Source organism: Megascapheus bottae, chromosome 18 (assembly GCF_031878675.1).
Source record: "Megascapheus bottae isolate mThoBot1 chromosome 18, mThoBot2.hap1, whole genome shotgun sequence".
NCBI classification, from domain to species: Eukaryota; Metazoa; Chordata; class Mammalia; order Rodentia; family Geomyidae; genus Megascapheus; species Megascapheus bottae.
In genome coordinates, this window is record NC_143526.1 from 29,692,602 (window position 1) to 29,715,487 (window position 22,886).

General features: G+C 43.7%; 1 protein-coding gene and 1 pseudogene across 1 annotated transcript in view; one reads left to right on the top strand and one right to left on the bottom strand.

Annotated features, from left to right (window-relative positions):
• Positions 1-5,591: 5,591 nt before the first annotated feature.
• The window catches only part of Efcab8 (EF-hand calcium binding domain 8), a 50,892-nt gene continuing 33,597 nt past the window's right edge, over positions 5,592-22,886 (top strand). The window contains 5 exon segments of the mRNA XM_090352705.1: positions 5,592-5,689; positions 7,713-7,764; positions 12,016-12,157; positions 18,998-19,116; positions 20,808-20,911. Of these exon segments, the coding sequence (XP_090208831.1) occupies positions 5,607-5,689; positions 7,713-7,764; positions 12,016-12,157; positions 18,998-19,116; positions 20,808-20,911 (500 nt within the window). The 5' untranslated portion in view covers positions 5,592-5,606.
• On the bottom strand, positions 17,377-18,338 carry LOC150050366 (lysophosphatidic acid receptor 1 pseudogene; annotated as a pseudogene).

Here is a 22,886-nt window from a genome sequence, read left to right on the forward strand (position 1 = left end):
AGTCATTAAGTAGAGATGAGAGTTTCAGGGACTTTCCTGCCTGGGCTGGCTTCAAACTTCAATCCTCTGGACAGGAGTTTGGCCTAGTGGTAGATTGCTTGCCTAGCATGCGTGCAGACCCAGGTTCAATTCCTTGGTACCACATACATGGAAAATCTGGCCAGGTGTGGTGGCTCATGCCTGTAATGCTAGCTATTCAGGAGGCTAAGGTCTGAGGATCAAGGTTCAAAGCCAGCCCAGGCACAAAAGGACCAGACTCATCTCCAATTAACCTCTAGAAAACAGAAAGTGGCTCTTGGCCCAAGGGGTAGGGCGGTATCCTTGAGCTGAAGAGCTCAGGGACAGCGCCCAGGCCCAGACTTGAAGCCCCACAACCAACCCGCCCCCCCCCCAAAAAAAAAAATCCATCCCTCAAATTCTGAAGTTAGGAGATAAGGAATCTGGATTTTTACATATGAGATGCAGATTTTTCTAGTGGTCTGAATTTGGACCCTAACAAAATATCTGCAAAGAGAGTATCAATATAAAGCCTCCTAGCTTTAAGCTAATGAACCCCTTTCCATTTTATTTATTTTTTTTGCGGAGACGGGGGGGGGGGGGGGGGGGAGGCCACAGCACTGTCCTTGAACACACTACTACTTGAGCCACAGCGCCCCTTCTGGACTTTTCCATGTATGTGATACTGAGGATTTGAAACCACCAGGTCTTGGTGCATACTAAGCAAGCACTCTACCACTAGGCCACATTCCTGGCCCACCTTGGCCCTTTTTTTTAGCTGCAAGACAAAGATGAAGATATTTGACCCCCTTTTGGGTGCTAGCTGCGTATGAAAATGAGCTAATGGGTAATAGAAGCAAATGTAGGACAGGGAATGTGGCTTAGCTGTATAGTACTTGTCCTTCCCTTCATGAAGCCCTGGGTTCAATTCTTAAGTACCACATAAACAGAAAATCCAGAAGTGGCACTATGGCTCGAGTGATAGAGTGCTAGCCTTAAGCAACAAGCTCAGAGATGGTGTCCCAGGCCCTGAGGTTAAGCCCCAGGACTGGCAAAAAGAAAGTGTAGCCAGGCACTGGTAACACATGTCTCTAATCCTAGGTGTTTAGTAGGCTGAGATCTGGGGATTGCAGTTTGAAGTCATCCAGGGCAGAAGTCCATTAGATTTCTCTCCAATTACCAAAAGAGCCAGAAGTCAAGCTATGTGCTGGCTTTGAGCAGAAAAGGTCAGGGAGGGCACACAGGCCCTGAGTTCAAGCCCTGGGATTGGCACCACAAAATGAAAAGCACCTGCAGTGTGAGAAACTGAATAGATGAGGCTGATTTAAAAAAGTGTTGGACAGGATATTTGTATACTTGTGAGAATTCAGGAGGGCATAGCTTTGATTTTGATTATTTTGTAAAATAAGTAACATCTTTTTAATGTTTATTTTTCAGCTTGTAGGACAAGTCAAGTTCCTTTCAGTCTTGAGGTTATATACCGTTTTTTGTTTTTGTTTTTTCTTTTTTCTGCCAGTCTGAGCTTGAGCTCAGGGCCTGAGCACTGTCTTTGGACTTTCTCAAGGCTAGAGCTCTATCACTTGAGCCTCAGCACCACTTCCGGCTTTTTCTTCTATGTATGTGGCACTGAGGAATTGAACCCCGGTCTTTGTGCATGCTAGGTGAGCACTCTACCACTAGGCCAATCTCCTGGCCCCTGTAATACAGTTTTGTTCTGTAAGATTTTGTTTGAGAGCTCATCAAATGAGCTTAGTTTGCTTAGTCCACAAATCCTAGGCTTCTAAGCCTGGTCAGCCAGATTAGCTTACTAGCATGTCAGTGGTCCAAATCTGAACATTGTCAGTAGGGTGGAAGTAATTGCTTTGAACTAAGATGAACTCTCCTGTGACTGATTCTTGTGAATCACTAGTCATTTTTCTGCTGTTAGCATTATGTCATACTTCTGAAATCACATTCAGTTAAAAACAATTTTAAACCATACTTTGTTCAGAACTTTTATTATATATACTTTTTTTCTTATAGTTTTTAAAAGCCACAATATAAATTGAGTGTGTAGAGTTGTTCTCTGAAAGCCCATGAAGAGATTCAGTACTTTTACACTGAATTTGACAGTAGTTAAAATAATTAACTCAAAGGACCCCGTCAGATTGTTGTGTACCTATAACTTGTGAATGTCTGTCTTCTGGTTCAATTTGAATTGGTAAGTAATGTTAATTGTGACTTTGAAATAGAGCAGCTTTCAGTTGAGGTAGCCAAGTAGCTTTATTAATTGATCAAGGCGAATAGGTCTAAAGAGTCAAACTTACAGGTTTCTTACTCTAGAACTAGGACTTGATTTCATAGAATGTGGGTAGCCCCATTTCTTTTATGTTTGTCTTTGAGTATAAAGGTAAGTGGTAGAGGCACGAATCTGGGTGGGAAGTGGCAGTTCTTTATCCTGTGATCATCTGAAAGCCAGGTTATCCACCAAGAGCTTTGCAATGTCTTCAAGAGGAGGGCACTGAATTGTAAGATTCTAGTACCAATTTGTAATTCTGTGAAATATTTTGACTTAATTATTTAAAAAAAATTTCTCCCTAAGGGCTAAGGATTTGACTTAGAGGAAAAGAACACTTGCCTAGCCCATCTGAGCCTCTAGTTCAGTCACTAGTACCATAAGGAAAGACTTCCTGCTGGGTTTAGTTTGAATATTTCAGTGTAATATATGGGAATTGTTGGTTAAGCTGGGTGGCTGAATATAGGTATGAGGCAGAAGTGAAAGAATAATCATAATTGTACCTACTAGTGTTTTTAGCTTCAATTTCAGTTTTGTCCCAAGAATGAGAAGGAAGGTTTTGAAATTTAGTCCCTCAGGGTAAGTCTTAGGGCTGGTTTAACAGCTCTGACTGGTTTCATAGTAGATATGGAGATGAGTTTTGAATTTAACCTTAAAAGATGAGTCACATAATTCTTATTCCTCCTTTTCCTCCTCCTCACCCCCTCCTCCTCCTCCTCTTCCTCCTTCTCAGGCTGATCTTGTTGACTAGGCTATTGGGTTGGGAGGGAGCTGTAAACCATGCATCCTGAAAGCAGCGGTGACTCCCAGGTCAGGCGTCTGGGCACTGCATGACAGTGTTGCTTTTAGAATAGTCCTTGAGTGTTGACAGGGATGGGTGGAGGCAATTTGTGCAGGAACCATGGCTCTCCGAAGGCTACTAAAAGACTATTCATAGTGTATTAGAGACACAGAGTGCCCTGCGTTACTCTGACACTCTAGCCACCAGGCTGGAGTCTGCCCAGCCTCTGGCATCAGATGGAGCAACTGCTGCTCTGCAATATAGATTCTTTTTTTTTTTTTTTTTTTTTTTTGACCAGTCCTGGGCTTGGGATCAGGGCATGAGCACTGTCCTTGGGTTTTTTTCTCAAGGCTAGAGCTCTACCACTTGAGCCACAGCACCACTCTTGGCTTTTTTCTATGTATATGAGACCGAGAAATCGAACCCAGATCTTCCTGCATATTAGGCAAGCACTCTACCACTAGGCCAAACTCCCATCCCTGCAATGTAGTCCAAAGTTACTCATGCAAGTATGCACACTACATATGAAAGTACCTGTGGCTTGAACCCCATACTTGACCTTTACTATGTAAGTGTAGAAGATAGTGCTGTAATTGGTAGGCCAAGTTCTTTCCCCAGCTTCTGCATTCCAGGGCTACAAAGACCAGCTCACTGAGATGACTTTTACTGATTCAGAAAAGTCACCGGCATCTGTAAAGGCCAATGGGATATTAGAACAAGAGTGAGAGCCACTCAGGAAATATCTCTGAATGCTAGTTTTCATCACCTGAAGGACAGGTTTGTTTGTTTTTTTATTAAAGAATTTATGAACATTTTTACATCATATTTCAAATAACATGTTTAACAAATGAGTGTTCAAGAAGGGAATCTTTATATACAATCACTGGCATTTAGTTTTTAGAACATAATCAAAATAAGGCTAAGGGTTTGTATATCATAGATACATATTAATTTATGAAATAAAACATGTCTATAGAGTCATAGGCTTTTATGTCTATGTAGTTATGTTTATATTTCTAATACCATGTCCATAGCATTGGGTATGCAAATATTGAGTCCTCGCTCTTGTACTGTTTGGATCTAATAGCCACATATTTAGGATACCATGCGCCTTTTGTTCCTTTGGTCTTGACTTGTCTCACTCAACATGATTCGCTCTAGATTCATCCACTGAAGGACAAGTTTTTTATTATTATTTTTTTTAAGGAAAGTTTTGCCCTATGGTCCATGCTGACCTGGAACTTCATCTTCCTGTCTCAGTGCATTTACCTAGAGCTTCTGATTTATCCTCATCTAAGCTTGAGTATTTCTCACATTTCTTTCCTCTTGTGTTTCTTTTTCCCTCTCCCTCTCCCTCCACATGTGTCTTTGTCTCTCTTGTCTCTGTCTCTGTGTTTACTGGTACTGGGCTTAAACTCAGAGTCTGGAAACTGTCCTTGAGCTTTTTTGTTCAAGGCTGGTGGTGTCCCACTTGAACCACAGCTCCACTTCCTGCTTTTTGGTGGTTAATTGGAGTTAAGAATCTCACAGACTTAGTTTATCCCAACTCAGGGACAGTGTCCAGGCCTGAGTTTAAGCCCCAGGACCACCATAAATAAGTAGTAAATAAATAGACCTTTAATCTGATCTCTGGAGGCTCAATTTTGTAATCCTAGCTACTCAGGGACTGAGATCACAGTTTGAAGTCAATGTAGGCAGAAAACCCTGAGAGAAACTCCATCTCCAAAATAACCACCAAAAAGCCAGGGTGGGAGTATGGTACCAAGTGGTACAGAACTAGCTGAGTTCAAACCACAGAACCAAAGAGAAAGGACTTTATTTTGACATTTCATTCATCCGCTTTACATTCAGTGTTCTGTGACAATCCTTTTTTCTTTATTATTGGTGAAAGGGAGGAAGATATTTTTTTGTTATATTAAGGTTCTCTGTTTAGTCCCAAGGAGAGTGCTTTTTGTTTGCCATTTGCCATTATATAGTATAGCAGCCAGTTCCTCACAGACTGTGATTTAGGTGGTTTAAATACACGTGTGTGTGTGCACGTGTGCGCGCGCTTGTGCTGGTCCTGGGGCTTGAACTCAAGGTCTGGGCACTGTGCCTGATTTTTTTGCTCAAGGCTAACATTCTACCATCTGAGCCACAGCTCCACTTCTGGCTTCTTGGTGGTTAGTTGGAGATGAGTCTCATAGACTTTCCTGCCCAGGCTGGATTTGAACCACAGTTCTCAGATCTAAGCCTCTTGAGTAGCTATGATTAGCAGGTATGAGCCAGTAGCAGTTGATATTCAGTTGTTTTCTGTTGGTAATTTCCTGGCTACTGTGCTGTCTTCTGTCATGGCTATAAGTTCAACTTCATTAATAAAAGAGTGTCTCAGGTTGATAAAAATTGGCTGTGTGGTTTTGGCTTATGGGATGGATTCTGGGACTATTAGATTGTTCGAGTGGAATTCTATCCTAACCCCTGGTTCTAATATGACTCTGAGGCCAGTGGAATCCCTCAGAGTTCCAATATGACTTTATAGCCGTGCTGTCTTGGACTGAGGGACAAGCTGTCAAGATGTCGCAGTCGAAAGTGGACTTGAAATCTGATAGTTCCCTCATAGCCAGCCTGTTTAGCTGGGGAGACCAGATTGAGTCAGTGTGAGTGACTGGGTGAACGTCGCCCCCCAAAAATTGAATACCTTGGCCTGCAAATGCCCTTAGCAGCCGTCAGTCAAATTTGTCCTACCAGTACCTACCAACCAATTATGGAACACTAGTTACTGACCTCCCTCTGTCCAGTTTTCCTTTCCACTCTTTGTTCCTACTGTTTGTGCCCTCTGCCTCCTACAACCCTTTTGCTCAAGCAATGGCTCATTTGGTGAGTCCTAGGAAGTCCCTAGGCTTCCTGGCAAATCCTGCTATCTATATCAGGAACTTCTTGAGTCTTGCCTGGGGGATAAACTTGCTGATGAAATTGACTAAGGGCATTAATATTAACAAGGTGCTGACCCAGCAGAAAAATGCCTTTGTTCTCAGAGCAGAGTTGTGTGTGTGTTCTTCCTATCCTCAAGCTGCTGTGAAGTCACTAGTAGTGGGTTGGGAGTGTTTGCAGTGGGATGTCCTGGCCCACCTCTGGCACAGTCTTTGATTTTTGGAAGTATACCTGCTTCTAATCTTCCTTAGCCACCACATGGCTCCTTAGGCCCTTGGAAATCCTGTAGAAGGAATAACACTTTTAAGAGAAAAGTAACTTGAAAAGCCCTATAAATTGAGCGGGACAACTTCTATCAGGTGAAGGTTCTGTTGTCAACTTGGGACTTCCTTCTCTATGGGTAAAGGTCCCCCCCCCTTTCTTTTTGGTCTGTTGAAGGGCTTGAACTCAGGACCTAGGTGCTATCCCTGAGCCTCTCTGTTCAAGGCTGGTGCTGTACCACTGAGGCACAGTGCCACTTCTTGTTTTTGAGTGGTTAATTGGAGATGCATCTCATGGGGACTTCTACCCAGGCCTGGTTTCAAACTGTGATCCTCCAGTCTCAACCTCTTAAGTAGCTGGTGTGATCCACCAGTGCCCAGTGGAGGAAAAAGGAATTCTATAATTTATTAATCAATTTTGTGAACTCAGAGTCTGAGCACTGTCACTGAGCCTTTTATTTAAATTAGTATAAAGGTGATATTCAGAGGGGTTACAGTTACAAAAGTCAGGTAAAGAATACATTTCTTTATGGACAGTGTCACCCCTTCCTCTCATTCTCGAAGCTTTTCTTCCTTTCCTTTTTTTGGGGGGAGAGGTGTTGGTCAAGGGCTTGAACACTGGGCCTGGGCTCTATCCTTGAGCTCTTCAGCTCAAGGCTAATGTTCTACCAATTGAGGCCATTTCCGGTTTTCTGGTGGTTAATTGGAGATAAGAGTCTCACAGACTTTTGTGCCCTGGCTTTGAACCACCATCCTTATATCTCACCCTCCTGAGATAGGATTACAGGTGTGAGCCACCGGCGCCTGGCTCTCTCAGCTTTTCTGTTTCATTCCCACCCACAAATTTTATAGTTCATTTTCAACATAGTGTCTAGTAAGTACCACTGCTACCTTTATTCACACTTTGTCATGTCTCTGAGCTTTCCTGCTCAAGGCTAGTGCTCTATCACTTGAGCCACAGCTCAACTTCTGGATTTTTTTTTTTTTAATGGTTAACTGGGGATAAGAATCTCATAGACTTAGCTGGGTGCAGTGGCTCACTCCTCTAATTCTAGCTACTCAGGAGGCTGAGATCTGAGAATGGTGGTTCAAAGCCATCCTGGGCACAAAAGTCCATGAGACTCTTATCTCCAAGGGAAATGGCACTGTGGCTCCAGTGGTAGTGTGGTAGTCTTGAGCTGAAGAGCTCAGGGACAGTGCCCAGGCCCAGACTTCAAGCCCCATAACTGACAGGCTTTCTTACGTGGGCGGGTTTTGAACTGTGATTCTCAGCTCTCAACCTCTTGAATAGGTTGGATTACAGGCATTAATTACCAGCACCCAGCCTGGGAAAAGGAATGTTTATGAAATGCTGGCTAGGAGTCTATAGGCAAGGAACAACTACTCTCCTTTGATGATCTTCCCTGCCTTTAAAGGACTTTGCTCTGTCTGCCTTGCACATGGTCCTAACAAAGGCTGGAGTTAAAGTGATGATAATTCCCTATTTTAGGTCAAGCCAGGTATCTCTGGAGGATTTACAAGAGAGCTCCCAAGTGCCTAAGGTAAGCCTAGCATCAGAAGAGAACAAAGGGAGAGGCTTTCTAGAGCCACTCAGAACATCACTCATCAGCAGAAGGCCACTGGCCTTTGTATCTCAGCTATTTACAGGGCCAGGCAGGTAACTTAAATGTACCTACAAGCAGTCTGGTTTCTTTCTTTCCCTTCCCTTTCCTCTTCCCTTTCCCTTTCCCTTCCCTTTCCCTTTCTCTTCCCTTTCCCTCCCTCCTTTTCTTTCCCTTCCTTCCTTCTTACTTTCTTTCCTTCCTTCCTTCCTTCCTTCCTCCCTCCCGCCCTCCCTCCTCCCTCTTTCCTTTCTTCTTTCCTCCTTCCTTCCTTCTCTCTCTCTCTCTCTCTCTCTCTCTCTCTCTCTCTCTCTCTCTCTCTCTCTCTCTCTCTCTCTCTTTCTTTCTTTCTTTCCAATCCTGGGGCTTGAACTCAGGGCCTGGGTACTGACCCTAAGTCTCTTTGTGCTCAAGGCTTACACTCTACCACTTGAACTACAGCATCACTTCTGGCATCATTGTTTTTGAGTCATTTATTGGATAAGAGTCTTGTGGGGGCTGATGCCAGTGGCTCGCACCTGTAATTCTAGCTACTCAAAGGCTGAGATCTGAGGATCAAGGTTCAAACCCAGCCTGGGCAGAAAAGTCTGTAAGACTCATCTCCAATTAACCACCAGAAAACAGGAAGTGGCACTGTGACTCAAGTGGTAGAGTGCTAGCATTGAGCTGAAGAGCTCAAGGACAGCACCAAGGCCCACAGTTCAAGCCCTATGACCAAAAAAAAAAAAAAAAAGTGTCTCATGGTTGTTTCCGAATGGTGATCCTCAGATCTCAACCTTTCGAGTGGCTAGAATTACAAGTGTGAGCCACTAGTGCCTGGCTTCTCCTCCTCTTCTTCTTTTCTTCTATTTAAAACCAGGGCTTGAACTGGATATCTGATGCTTATTGCTCATTGGCAGGTGCCCTACCTCCTGAGCCATGCCTCCAACCCCGATTTCTTGTGTGTGTGTGTGTGTGTGTGTGTATGTATGTGTGTTGTTCCTAGGGCTTGAACTCAGGACTTGGGCACTGTTTCTGAGCTTTTCTTTTTTTCCTCTCAAAGCTGGTACTCTACCACTTGAGCCACAGCTTTACTTCCAGCTTTTTGGTGTCTCACAGACTTTTCTGTTGGAGCTGGCTTTGAGCCATGACTCTCAGATCTCAGCCTACTAAACAGATAGGATTATAGGTGTGAGCATCTAGCCAAGGTGGGCATGTTTGTTTGTTTGTTTGTTTGTTTTGCAAGTTCTGGGGCTTGAGCTCAGGGCCTGGGCACAATTATTGGGCTTTCTCAAGGCTAGCACTCTACCACTTGAGCTACAGCACCACTTCCAGATTTTTCTGCGTATATGGTACTGAAGAATCAAACTCAGGGGTTCATGTATATTAGGCAAGCACTCTACCACTAGCTGACGCTCCATGCCCAAGGTTGATATCTTTTAAAGTACTACATGGGTCAAGACCACATGCTTGAGGCTATCAATTTGATCTATACATGTCTAATTTTGTCCAGCAAAGTTATAATAATGGTGAAATGGGATATATAAATTAATACTAAGCCTAATATATATGATCTGTTAAGTATGTGGGGCGGGATAATAATATAGAGATAATACAAATTTACATAAATGAGCTTGCGCTTGCCTTAGCTCAGTGAGATGAGTGATAAGAGCTGATATTTATTGTGAGGTCAACTTTGTTGGGTTCCTCCAGTACACAGGAGCTACTTAGTTCTCCACAGCTATTCAAGTTGGTACTAGGATCTAGAAGATGACAAAGTCTGTGGCTCAGAAAGTGAATTCAAGATAACACAGCTTGAAGTGGGGGAGCCAGACAGAATCCTAACCAGAGCTCTGGAGCCTCTGCACCCTGTGCTTTCCCTCCTACCTATAGTGTCCATGTGGAGGTTGAGACCTGCCATAATGTGTGCATGCTGCTGCCCAGGCTTCCACCCCCAGGGGGACCAGAGGATGGTTGAACAAAGAGCCTGGGAACATGTTGGTGTCAGTGGTGCCTCTCAGGTGGACCTTAAGGAAAAGGTCCTTTGAAGGAAGTGCTATTTGAGCCAGACTAGAGAATGGGCAGGAATTTTATCTCTGAAACAGGTAGGCTGGATTGTACATAGGGAAGTGTGAGTAGAAATGGAATGCCTGCCGTCTTTGGGCTGCCTAGAGTCTGGTACCTGCATTGACACTTAAGTCAGAGTTGTGCAGATCTTTGAATGCCATATTGAGGAGGTAGAGGGAATAGTTAGGGGGAAGATCAGAGCCAGGGAAAGTTGCCTTCTAGGAAAATGATGGGTGCCAATGTTGGGTGGTATATCAGAAGGGAAGAACAGACTGATTTTTTTGTGAGGTCATTGCATTTTTCCCCACAAAAGGTCAGGCTTTGTACCAAGCCACCTCTGTGGCTCATGCCTGTAATCCTAGCTACTTAGGAGGTGAAGCTCTGAGGATCCCCGTATAAAGCCAGCCTGGGCAGAAAAATTGGTGAGACTCATATCTCCACTTAAACAGAAAAACCGTGGTAGAGTGCTTGCCTAGCATGCATGAAGACCCAGTTCGATTCCTTGGTACAACATACATAGAAAAAGCCAGAAGTGGTGCTATGGCCCAAGTGGTAGAGTGCTAGCCTTGAGAAAGCCCAAGGACAGTGCACAGGCCCTGAGTTCAAGCCCCAGGACTGGCAAAGAAAAGAAAAGAGAAGCAAGCAAGAAAGAAAAGAAAGATCAGAAATTGGAGCGGTAGCTCAAGTGGAAGAGAGCTAATTTTACATAAAAAAACCTCAGGGACAGTATTGATCTCAAGCCAGTCTGAGGTCTTGAACTCAGGGCCTATGTACTGTCCTTTGAGCTTTCTCAAGGCTAGCACTCTACCACTTGACTTGAGCCACAGTACCACTTCTGGCTTTTTTTGTATATATGATACTGAGGAATTGAACCCAGGGTTTCATGCATGCTAGGCAAGCACTCTTACCATTAAGCCATATTCCTGGCCCATGGGGAAGTACTAAATGTGGGAGGAGCCCAGTAAGAGTCAACAGGATGGTGGCTCACGCCTGTAATCCTAGCTACTCAGGAGGCTGAGGTCTGAGGATCATGGTTCAAAGCCAGTTCAGGCGGAAAAGTCTGTCAGAGTCTTATTTCCACTAAAGAAAGAAAAATCCAGAAGTGGTGCTGTGGGTCAAGTGGTAGTGAACAAAAAAGAAGCTCAGGGACAGTTCTCAGGTCCTGAGTTCAAGCCCCAGAACTGGTTAAAACAAAAAGAATCAACAGTAGTTGAAGAAGTAGTTGAGGTTCTTCAACTACTGTTGAAGAATCAGCAGTAGTTAAGAGTGAATAGGGAGAAGAGCTGAAAATGGTGCTAAGATTCGGAATTTGGTGGATGGTGAGAGCAGGGTCAACTTCACCTATTGGACTCTTTGAAGGCTGGGACATCCTACTTATTTGTTGTTGGACACAGAGCCTGGCAGTTGTAAACGTGTGTGGACCATGAGCTTTCCTAGGAGAATGCTCAAATTTGCTTTTAGGGGAGCTCAGGCCTTGTATAAGTTAGTCCTCCATCATTGCTGAGCCTCAGTAAAAGAGGTATGGTGGTTAACTCTTCAGAGTCAGGAGAAGTAATCTAGATTTTTACACATCTTTTTGATTACCAGTAAGTACTAAAAGTAGCACAACTTAGCATATTTGTCCCCAAGGATTCTCCTTTTTTGGGGGGGGGAGGGCTGTGCGTTGTCCCTGAGCTCTTCAGCTCCAGGCTATCACCCTACCTATTAAGCCACAGTACCACTTCAGGTTTTCTGGTGGTTAGAGATAAGAGCCTCACAGACTTTAGTGCCAGGCTGGCTTTGAACCTCGATGCTCAGAATTCAGTCTCCTGAGTAGCTAGGATTACAGGCATGAGCCACCATGGCCCAGCTAGGATTTTCCTTTTTATCTAAGACATTTCAAAAAAATAGCTCAGGGGGGCCAGGAGTTTGGCCTAGTGGTAGAGTGTCTGCCTAGCATGCACAAAGACCCAGGTTCGATTCCTCGGCACCACATACATAGAAAAACGCTGGAAGTGGTGCTGTGGCTCAAGTGGCAGAAAGCTAACCTTGAGAAAAGCCCAAGAACAGTGCTCAGGCCCTGAGCTAAAGTCCAGGACTGGAAAAAAAAAAAAAATTAGCTCAGGGAATGAACCTTCTCTGTTTCTGGTTCCTGTAACCATTCAGGTCAGGGAGCCGCCCAGTTCCCGGATACTGTCCACCACTGTTAGCCAGACTTCTTTCATCCATCACAAGATTCAGCATTTCACTGAGTTCCACTTGGCCAGGGTGGAGAAAGTGTTTGAGGAGTTTGCCGGCTCAAATAAAGGTAAGGTACACTGTAGGCCCAGCCTTGTGACCTCTGCTCATGACCAGTATCTGGGTGTGTAGAGGGTTCACAGTATACCAGCATTCTGGCTTATTTAAAACCTACAGTCTCTGGGTGCTGGTGGCTTATACCTGTCACCATAGCATCCGGGAGATTGAGATCTAAGGATTGTAGTTTGAAGCCAGCCCAGGCAGGTACGTCTGTGAGACTCTTATCTCCAATTAGCCACGAAAAAGCTGGAAATAGAGATGTGGCTCAATTGGTAGAGGGCTAGGCCTTAAGCAAAAAAGTTTAGCAATGTTGCCTAGGCCCTGAGTTCAAGCCCCAGGATCAGCCCCCAAACAAACAAAACATAAAACAAACTAAAAACTCAAAACAGCAACAAAAAGCATAGTAAGTACAAGGCTCTGAGTTTAAACACTAGTATTGCCTCCTCCTCAAAAAAGGAGTTTTGAAGTTTTTAAAAAATAGCTTAGGCAGTTAATATCATACCTATGTGTCAGATGTGTTAGACACAGCAAAGGTAATGAGAGATTAATAATACATTGCTCAGCCCTTTAACCCCCAGAATTAGTTGTTTTAAAGGGATTAGTTATTTTAAAAGTAAACACAGTGATACTGGAGGTGTTGTGCAGCCCACCTTTCAATTCAGCCATCATGCAGTTACTGCTTGTCACTTTTGTCTTTTAATGCAGTTACTGCTTTCTTTCATTGACCTTTCTCTCTCCCTCCCACTTCCCCCCCCCCTTTCACTGATCAAGAATGATTTATTAAGTCCAATTAGGATGCTTTTCATTTCAAATAGTCCACAGCATCTCCATTAAATAGCTGGGCACGGTGGCTCATGCCTATAATCCTAGCTACTCAGAAAGTTGAGATCTTGATGATCAAGGTTCAAAGCCAATCTGGGCACAAAAGAACCTGAGACTTATCTCCAATTAACCTCTAGAAAATGGGAAATGGGGTTTAGCTGAAGGGTTAGGGCGGTAGCCTTGAGCTGAAGAGCTCAGGGACAATGCTCAGGTCCAGGGATAGGGTGATAGCCTTTAGCTGAAGAGCTCAGGGACAACCCCCAGGCCCAAGGGTAGGGTGGTAGCCTTGAGCTCTCAGGGACAGTGCCCAGGCCAAGTCAAGCTTCATGACCCCCCTCCCCCCCAAAATAAATAAGTACATCAGCTAAGGTCCAAGTTCACTTCTTATACTTCTAGCCTAAAATGCTCGATGCTTTGTGTAGCATTTGTACAGACACCTTTCTGCCAACAGATTCCCACATTCTGATCACTGGAAATGCTTACATATTAATCCTCTCTGTTCAAATGCCAGCCATGTACTGATATCCTCCTTCCTAGACGACCACTTTTCTTCAATTCTTCCTTCTGACTTCCCCATACTTGCTTCAAGACTGCATTACTCTCTGGTTTCTCTTAACAAACTGAAACACTCCACACTCTGCCTGGATTATTACACAGACATCACCTGATATAGCAGTCCCTTGCTAGAGAAGAACCCTTAGCTGTTGAATACATTAATCATTCATTCACATGGCATGTTTGACTTCTTTGCATTTTTTTTTCCAATATTAAATCACAGTCATGGCTACCAAGAAAAAAAAAAGAGTTGAAATTGCTGGAATGTTTTGTTAACTGAGATCGTTAACTTTCAAATACATCCTGTTATATTAAAGAGAAAGTCACTCTCAAGTAAAGTCACCACTTCTTATCTTTTTTAAAAAAGAAAGAAAAGAATTTTACCTGGTTTTCCTTACAACTGCCACCAAAGCTGTGCAAACATAGGAAATCCTTATTTATAATAAGTACAGGTATAAGAAGATAATTCACATTAAAAAAGTAAAGTCCTGGGCCGGGAGTTTGGCCTAGTGATTAAAGTGCTTGCCTAGCATGCATGAAGACCCGGGTTCGATTCCTCGGTACCACATACATAGAAAAAAGCTGGAAGTGGTGCTGACGCTCAAGTGGTAGAGCTCTAGCCTTGAGAAAGTCCAAGGACAGTGCTCAGGCCCTGAGCTCAAGCCCAGGACTGGCAAAAAAAAAAAAAAAAAAAAAAAAAAGTAAAGTCCTAACTGGGCAGGTGGCTCATACCTGTAATCCTGGCTATTCAGGAAGCTGAGATCTGAGGATCAAGGTTCAAAGCCAGCTGGAAAGGACCGGAGACTCTTACCTCCAATTAACCTCTAGAAAATGGGAAGTGGGGCTTGGCTCAAAGTTAGAGTGGTAGACTTGAGCTGAAGAACTCAGGGACAACACCCAGGACGAGTTCAAGCCCACGACCTATTTTTTTAAAAAAAAAGTCCTCCTTCATGGGAATACAACTTAAGTCATTCTATGGTAAGAGTTTTACATATACAACATTTTTTTTTGCAATTTTGTAGCAATGAAAATTTGAAATAACCTCAATACTCAATGATATGGTAATCATTAAATGAAATGAATTGGATCCATCAAATGGAGTATTATACAGCCACTAAAATTGCTTCTTTAAAATGTAATACCATAAGAAAATCTGACAATTCTGTCATAAAAACTAATTATAAAATTGTTTATAGCATTTTCCCAATTATCTAAGAAAGTATATAATATGCTTATAGGCATTTGTGGAAGGGAGACTGTTAATGATGGTTATTTCTGGGTTGTGATATTATTGGTAACTATTTTTTATTTTCATGTCTCTGCAGTCTTCAAGATTTTTACAGTAAGTATGTATATTGTATGTGTCAGAAAACTAGGCTATTAAAGTTTTTCCTCACCTATGGGCAGTAAGAACACACTTAGGTTTTTAAATATGTAGAAACAATATTATTGTGTTTTGTCTTCTATGATTTTATCTATTTATTTTGCTAGTCTTGGGGCTTGAACTCAGGGCCTGAGCACTGTCCTTGGACTTTCTTAAGGCTAGAGCTCTACCACTTGAGCCATAGCACCACTTCTGGTCTTTTCTATGTATGTGGTACCAAGGAATCAAACCCGGGTCTTAGTGCATGCTAGGCAAGCACTCTACCACTAGGCTAAACTTCTGGCCTATCTTCTATGATTTTTTTTAGAATATATCTTTTAGTGATAAACTCATATTCCCCATTCCCTTTACACTTGTGACAACACTTTAAAAGGTAATATTGTGATCAAAGCATTGTTTCTTTTTGTTTTTCTTTTTTTTTTTTTGCCAGTTCTGGGGCTTGAACTCAGAACCTGGGCACTGTTCCTGAGCTCCTTTGCTCAAAGCTAGTGTTATCCCACTTGAACAACTTCTAGCATTGTTTCTTTCAGAGCCTAAACAAACTGTTTTTCATAGCTAGAACTTCTCTTTTTTTTTTTTTTTTTTTTTTTGCCAGTCCTGGAGCTTGAACTCAGGGCCTGAGCACTGTCCTTAGGCTTTCTCAAGGCTAGAGCTCTACCACTTGAGTCAGCACCACTTCTTGCTTTTTTTCTATGTATGTGGTACCAAGGAATTAAATCCAATCTTTGTGCACGCTAGGCAAGCACTCTACTATTAGGTCAAATTCCTGGCCTCTTTCCTAGAACTCAAAATTAGTCTTTATTTATTTATTTATTTATTTATTTATTTATTTATTTATTTTTATTTTTTTCTTTTGCCAGTCCTGGGGCTTGAACTCAGGACCTGGGCATTGTTCCTGAGCTCCTTTTGCTAAAGCCTAGTACTCTACCATTTAAACCACAGCATAACTTCCAGCATTGTTTCTTTCAGAGCCTAAAATACTGTTTTTTCACAACTAGAACTTCTTTTTCCTAGAACTCTTAAATACATAAATAAATAAATAAATTTTATTTTTTGCCAGTCCTGGGGCTTGAACTCAGAGCCTAGGCACTGTCCTTGAGCTTTCTCAAGGCTAGTGCTCTACCACCACTTGTGCAACTGTGTCACTTCCAGCTTTTTCTATGTATGTGATACCAAGGAATTAAATGCAGGGCTTTGTGCATGCTAGGCAAGCACTCTTATCACTAGGCCACACTCCCAGTCATTTTATTTTAAGTAAAGCATACTGTATACACAAATTACATGCATGTTTTCTAGGCCAAAAAATAATAAATCTAATTTACAGTTCAAGGAAACAAGGAAATCATAGTGGTCTAAAAGTCTATAGTCTTACCTATCACAAACCTCGAAAAAGTATACTTGCGTTTATTAAAGGAAATGTATCCTCTTGGTTTGCTTATTTATTTATTTTGCCAGTCCTGGCCTTGGGCTCAGGGGCTGAGCACTGTCTTTGGGTTTTCTCAAGGCTAGAGCTCTACTATATGAACCAAAATACCACTTCCGGCTTTTTTTATATATGTGATACTAAGGAATTGAACTTGGGTTTTCCTGCATGCTAGGCAAGCACTCTACCACTAGGCCAAACTCCCGGCCCCCAGGAAATGTATTCTTTAAAAATCAAAACCAGGGCTGGGAGTTGGGCCTAGTGGTAGAGTGCTTGCCTAGCAAGCACAAAGACCCGGGTTCGATTCCTCGGTACCACATACATAGAAAAAAGCCGAAAATGGTGCTGAGGCTCAAGTGGTAGAGCTCTAGCCTTGAGAAAGTCCAAGGACAGTGCTCAGGCCCTGAGCGCAAGCCCAGGACTGGCAAAGAAAAAAAAAATCATCAAAACCAAAGGGGCAGGCTGGGAGTTTGGTCTAGTGGTAGAGGGCTTGCCTAGCATGTATTAAGTCCTGGATTCAATTTCTCGGTTCCACATACACAGAAAAAGCTGGGAGAAGCACTGTGGCTCAAGTGGCAGAGTGCTAGCCTTGAGCAAAAAGTGTTCAAGGACAGTGCCCAGGCCCTGAGTTCAAGCCCCAGGAGTGGCAAAAACACAACAAAAAGGGAAGCCTGTATATAAAAAGAAGTTGTACTCTGAATTGGGCAGAATTTCTTCTGCCATGTACCAAATCACACAGGATCTTCTAAAATCTAGTTAGTGTAATCTATCTTACTGGATACTCTAGTGTATTTCTGAATTCCATTGTAAGAACTCGATTTTCTGTTTTCAAAAAGTTTGGAACAAGGGTGGTCGCATAAACTAATTCTCATCATCTATCAAATCTCCTGGGGATGTGGGGACAAATACTGTCATCACTTAGTGTTTAAGTACAGGAGTTGCTTTTTTCTGTCTACTCTTACTCCCTACCTTGCCCAGTAAGTGTATAGGAGAGATGGTCTGTGCCTCCAGAGAGAACAGCCAGCTTCTCATCCAAGTTTTCTTCCTAAACCACAAAATGGTCATTGCTGTGGACTCCAGCCAGGACGGTGTGGTTGAGGGAGGAAGCTGAGTGATCAGAGCCCTCCATGAGGCCATTGGTGCTCTCACTGCGCTGGCAGCAGAGGATCTGCCTGAAGGTGGCACTCATTTCCTTGTTGTGGTAGGAGTAGATGATGGGTTCATGGCACAGTTGAATTCAGGGAGGAGGAGGAAAAATTTCTCATAAGCCAGAACGTCACACGGTACGCAGCACACATCTAGCAGTAACAAGACCAGTCTTGGCATCCAGCGGATGATAAAGGCACCAAGCACAATGACCACTGCCTTCAAAAGATTCATCACGGTATCCCAATTGCATCATGGTCCAGAACTATGCTAAGACATTCTCATAGTCCTCTGGCGAACATAACCAAATATGTAAGCATAGATAACCACCATGACCACAAAGGTATGAGTCACTGTAGAGGGGTGCCATGTTGGAATAACTTTCAATACCACAGACACAGTTCTAGCCCACACTGGGAATGGCACCCATCACATTGACTATAGTCCAGCCGACCACAATGACCACCACCACCCGCTCGTTGCTCATCTGTGTGTGCAGCTGCATGCAGAAAACCGTAATGTGCCTCTTAAGTGCAATAGCCACTAAATTAGCCACAGATGCTGTCAGGCTGGTGTCAATGAGGCAGTGATGGAGGCTAACACTCTCCTAGTACTGGGTCCCGTGTTGAACATTAAAAGTGGGCTAACTCAGCAAAGAAGTCTGCAGCAGCCAGATTCGACATTAAGTAAAAGGAAAGCGGAAGACGGTTGATGTAGATTGCCATCATGGTAAAGATACAGACGGTGAGTCCAAGGCCCATGACCAGCTTACTATGTTCCATTATGTGGCAAGATACTTTCCAACCAGTTGTAAACTGGTTGTAAAAGAAAGCAAGGACTCAAGCACTGTGGGTCATTCATGGCTGTGAAATGACAGGAGTGGAAGTAGAGATGGCAGCCGTGATGGTGCTGTAGATGGAGTCAGGGCTTGCAGTTACGGATTAGATTATTGTCACACTAGGAGTAATAGGGTCTCTTTGTGGTGTCTGCAGCGCCCTGATTTCTGCCATCCCTTTTACCCCACTCACCCACCAAACTTCCCATGCCTTGCTCTTTTGCCTGCAGGTCCCTTTCTTTCATGCCTATACTGGGCCTCACATTCTTATTTGGCTTTATTGTTCAAGGCTGGTACTCTACCACTTAAACCATACCACCAGTTCAAAGAGGGATTCAATGTGGAACATAACATGCCAAAGATAACCAAGTTAACAGTGGAAGCGGTGGGCCTCTGTTAGTATAGATGAAACCAAGCTAATGTCTCTATGTGAGAGTCTTGTTAAGAAACAGCCTCCTTGAGCCTCCATACTTCTGGCAGGAGCCACATTCCCTCTCTCCCCAGTAGCCGTCCATTGGGCATTGCAGACAAGGCAGGAACGAGTGTGCTCTTAAGTAGAAGGCGTCTAATAGATGTAGTCCTCTGCCTGTGCCACTTGTAGCACCTAGGCACCCATGGACACCACAGGCATGGGTGGCTGAGTGAATTGAGGCTAAATGTATACTTTTTTCTTTTCTTTCTGAAGAACTGGACTTGCAAGCTTTCATTAAGTCCATGAAGAAGGTGCTGAGCAATGCGTCAGATGAGGTGCTGGAGGCGATGTTCTTGAAAGTGGACTCAGACTGTAGTGGCAGTATCAATTGGGTGAGAAGGGCATGAAAACTGAGTGTGAATGTGTGTGAGTATGAGTGTGTGTGCATGTGCATGTATGTGTATGCATCCGAGTGTGTGCAGACTTGGCCCATTGGCAGAAGGCTGAAGGTGGAAAGACATGGTCTTTGGATTTCCATACCAGCTGAATGCTGGCTAGGTAGAGGGAGCCTCGTGTGGTAGAGGGGAGCCTTGAAACTTTGTCGAGCTGAACTCATTGCATGTCTTGGCTGAGTCACGCCTGTACTGGGGCACAGAAAGGGTGTAGTGACCCTTGCTTGACACTATCTCATGGGTTTTTCTGTCCACTAATACCTTGTCTAGCTAGGGGATACAAGCTCTTGTATCCATTATAAATAATCACCCAGGCAAAGGCCAACTGAAGGCTATTAGAGCCAGAGTTTCCAGGGCTTTCTTTATGGCATAACAGTAAGACTGATTTTGTTTCTTCTAATTCTAAATGTTCTCCATTAAGTACACATAGTATTTAAGCATACAGAACAGGAGCAAGCCTAGTCTGACATACTTGTGTTGTAAATCATTATGATTCCATGAGACTCATGCTGAACACTTTTTGTGTTATTCTACTCAAAGCTCACAGGAATCTCAGGGGCTAGAGATGCCATTATTTGTCTCTGGCAAGTTGGGAAACTGAAAGGTGGAGGAGTTTGTCTAGGGTTTCAGGGCTAGCCGTCAACTGGCGTTCAAACCCCAGAGTCCTTCTGAGGCCCATGTATAATCTGCCATTGGATATAGACCCCTTCACACTGATTTATTTTTAATTTCTCATAACATTTTATAATAATCATGTTGCCAGTATTTTCTACCATCTATACAATGATTCTTCTTAACCACCCCTATTTATTTATAAATGGTTTTGTCACGGGCTCAGTCTCAAACTTCTCTGTTCCTGTAATTATCCCTCCCCTAGCAGCTGGTATACAGATGGGTCCCAGTATACTTGGCTCTGGTTATTTATTTATTTATTTATTTAGCCAGTTTTGGGCTTGAACTCAGGGACTGAACACTGTCCTTGGACTTTCTCAGGGCTAGAGCTCTACCACGTGAACCTCAGCACCACTTCTGGCTTTTTTTTTCTATGTATATGGTACCGAGGAATCGAACCCAGGTCTTCGTGCATGCTAGGCAAGCACTCTACCACTAGGCCAAACTCCCCGCCCCTCTGGTTTATTTTTTGTGGTAACTGTTTGTTTGGGCCCTGGTCATATTGTCATGAGGCTGAGACTAGAGTTACAAGTATTTGCAAGACAAGTGCATTCACCTAGTTATGGGTCTTCCCTGATGTAAACTTATGAACTTGGCCAACTCAGGTATACATATATATATATATATATATATATATATGCCTCAGTATTATTATACTTTATGTAAGGTGGAAGGGGATTAGAAATTTTAAGAAAGATGCCAGCTGTGGATGTGACTTGGTGTGCTTGGCATTATAGAGTTCAAGAAGATAGTGGTTTGTTATTGTCAATAGGCTCCCTGCCATATTTAGGATTCAAACACAGATCTGACGCTTGGCCACTTCTGTGGCCCCCAAAGCGTACTAAGAGCCCCTTGGACCATGCTGGGGTGAGAAAGGGAAAGGCTGGAAACCAGGTTTGGTTCCTGAACACAAATGTCTAGCCCGTCACCCATATTTTCTTTCCTTCACTGTCTTCCAGCAAAAGTATGTAGATTTCATGATGCGGGAGTTACGGGTTAAGGAAGAGACAAAGAAGAGCCAGTATCACTTGAACTTCTACCCTCCCATGAGGATCGTCCACCTGTGAGAGCCTCTCCTGGGACCTGGGGGTATGAGGGACAAGTGTGGCACCAGCCCTGGAGGGAGAAGCTTTCTGAGCGGATGCACTCTCTGCATCCACTGGGGCCTGGCACCAGGCTCTGTGCTGCATGTCCTCTGTTCAGCCTTACAGCTTCGTAAGAGCTCATGAGGACGAAGGTGGGTGTTTTGTCCTCAGTTTACAGATAAAGAAACTGAGGCACTGGGTGTTGGTGATACACACCTGCAATCCTAGCTACTCAGGAGGATAAAATCTGAGGATCGCCATTCAAAGCCAACATGGGCAGAAAAGTCTGTGAGATTCTTATCTCCAATAAACTACTCAGAAAAAAGCCAGAAATGGTACTGTGGCTCAAGTGGTAGAGTGCTAGAGCAAAAAGAGAGCTCAAGGACAGTGCCTAGGCCCTGAATACAAGCCCCAGGATGGGCACAAAACCAACCAACCAACCAAAAACCCCCTGACACTTAGGTCCAATGGCATACATTGTCTTGTTTGGCCCTCCGTATCTCCCCTGTGCCCTCAGTGGTGTTATTCCTGCCTTTGCTCATGCTGAATGGCTTTGGTAGTTTCTACCTCTGAGGCATGGGTAGGGGTTTTGTTTCTCTGTTCCTAGACAGGCTTCAGAGGCTTCAGCTTTGCTAGCTCTTTGGGAGGTAGCACTGGAACTTGGGGGTTATGGGGGCGGGGGCAGGGGCAGGGGCAGGGGCAGGGGAGGAGAGTATCCTTTTCTTTTTGTGCTAGTCTGGGGCTTGAACTCAGGTCCGAAGAGCACTCCTAAGCTATTTTGCTCTACAATTTGAACCACAGCTCTACTTCTGGCTTTTTGGTGGTTAATTGGAGATAAGAGTCAAGACACTTTCTTGTCTAATGATCCTCATATCTCAGCCTTCTGAGTAACTAGGATTACAGGTATGAGCAATGGACACCTGTTTGGGGCCCCACACCCTCTTGCTCCCCCCCTGAATTTTTAATTATTATTATAAAGATGATGTACAGAGGGATCACAGTTATGTAAGTCAGGTAATGAGTACATTTATTTTGGACAATGTCATTCCTTCCCTTTTCCTTCCTTCCTTCCTTCCTTCCTTCCTTCCTTCCTTCCTTCCTTCCTTTCCTCCCTCCTTCCTTCCTTTTTTCTTTCTTTCTTTCTGCCAATCCTGGGGCTGGAACTCAGGGCCTGGACACTGTTCTTGCACACTTTTTGCTCAAGGCTAGCGCTCTGCCATTTGAACTACAGGACTACTTCTGGCTTTTTCCGTGTATGTGGTACCAAGGAATTGAACACAGGGCTTCGTGCATGCTAGGTGAGCACTGCCACTAGGCTGTGCTCCTGGCTCCAGAAAGTGTTATTTCTTACCTCAGTCACAACCTCACTCCACTGCCTGCTGTAGGCCGTTTTTGTAAAGACCCATGTTCTGTCTCCTCCGTTCCACTGCCTTATGAGGGACTCAGTTTGTTATTTCTCTGGGTATATTTTTGGAAATCCATCTCCCACTTGTATCATATATGTCTCTTTTTCCTTTCCTTTTTTTTTTGTGTGTGTGTGTGGTATTGGGGATCAACCCAGTCTTCAGACATATCAGAATAAAACAGGGTATGGCAGAGCTCAAATTGGGAATCTTTTTCTTTTCTTTGCTTTTTTTTTGCCAGTCCTGGGCTTGAGCTCAGGGCCTGAGGACTGTCCTTGGATTTTTCTCAAGGCTAGAACTCTACCACTTGAGCCTCAGCACCACTTCAGGCTTTTTCTAAGAATGTGGTACCAAGGCATCGAACCCGGGTCTTTGTGCATGTTAGGCAAGCACTCTACCACCAGGCCAAACTCCCGGCCCGGGAATCTTTTTCTTAGGGCCTAGGAAGCAGCTACAATTTCCTGGGGTGCTATGCATGTGTGCATAAGGGAGTGACACTACCCTGCTTTGCTTTCCTCCACTGTGGCTCTTTGTTCCTATTTTAGTTGTC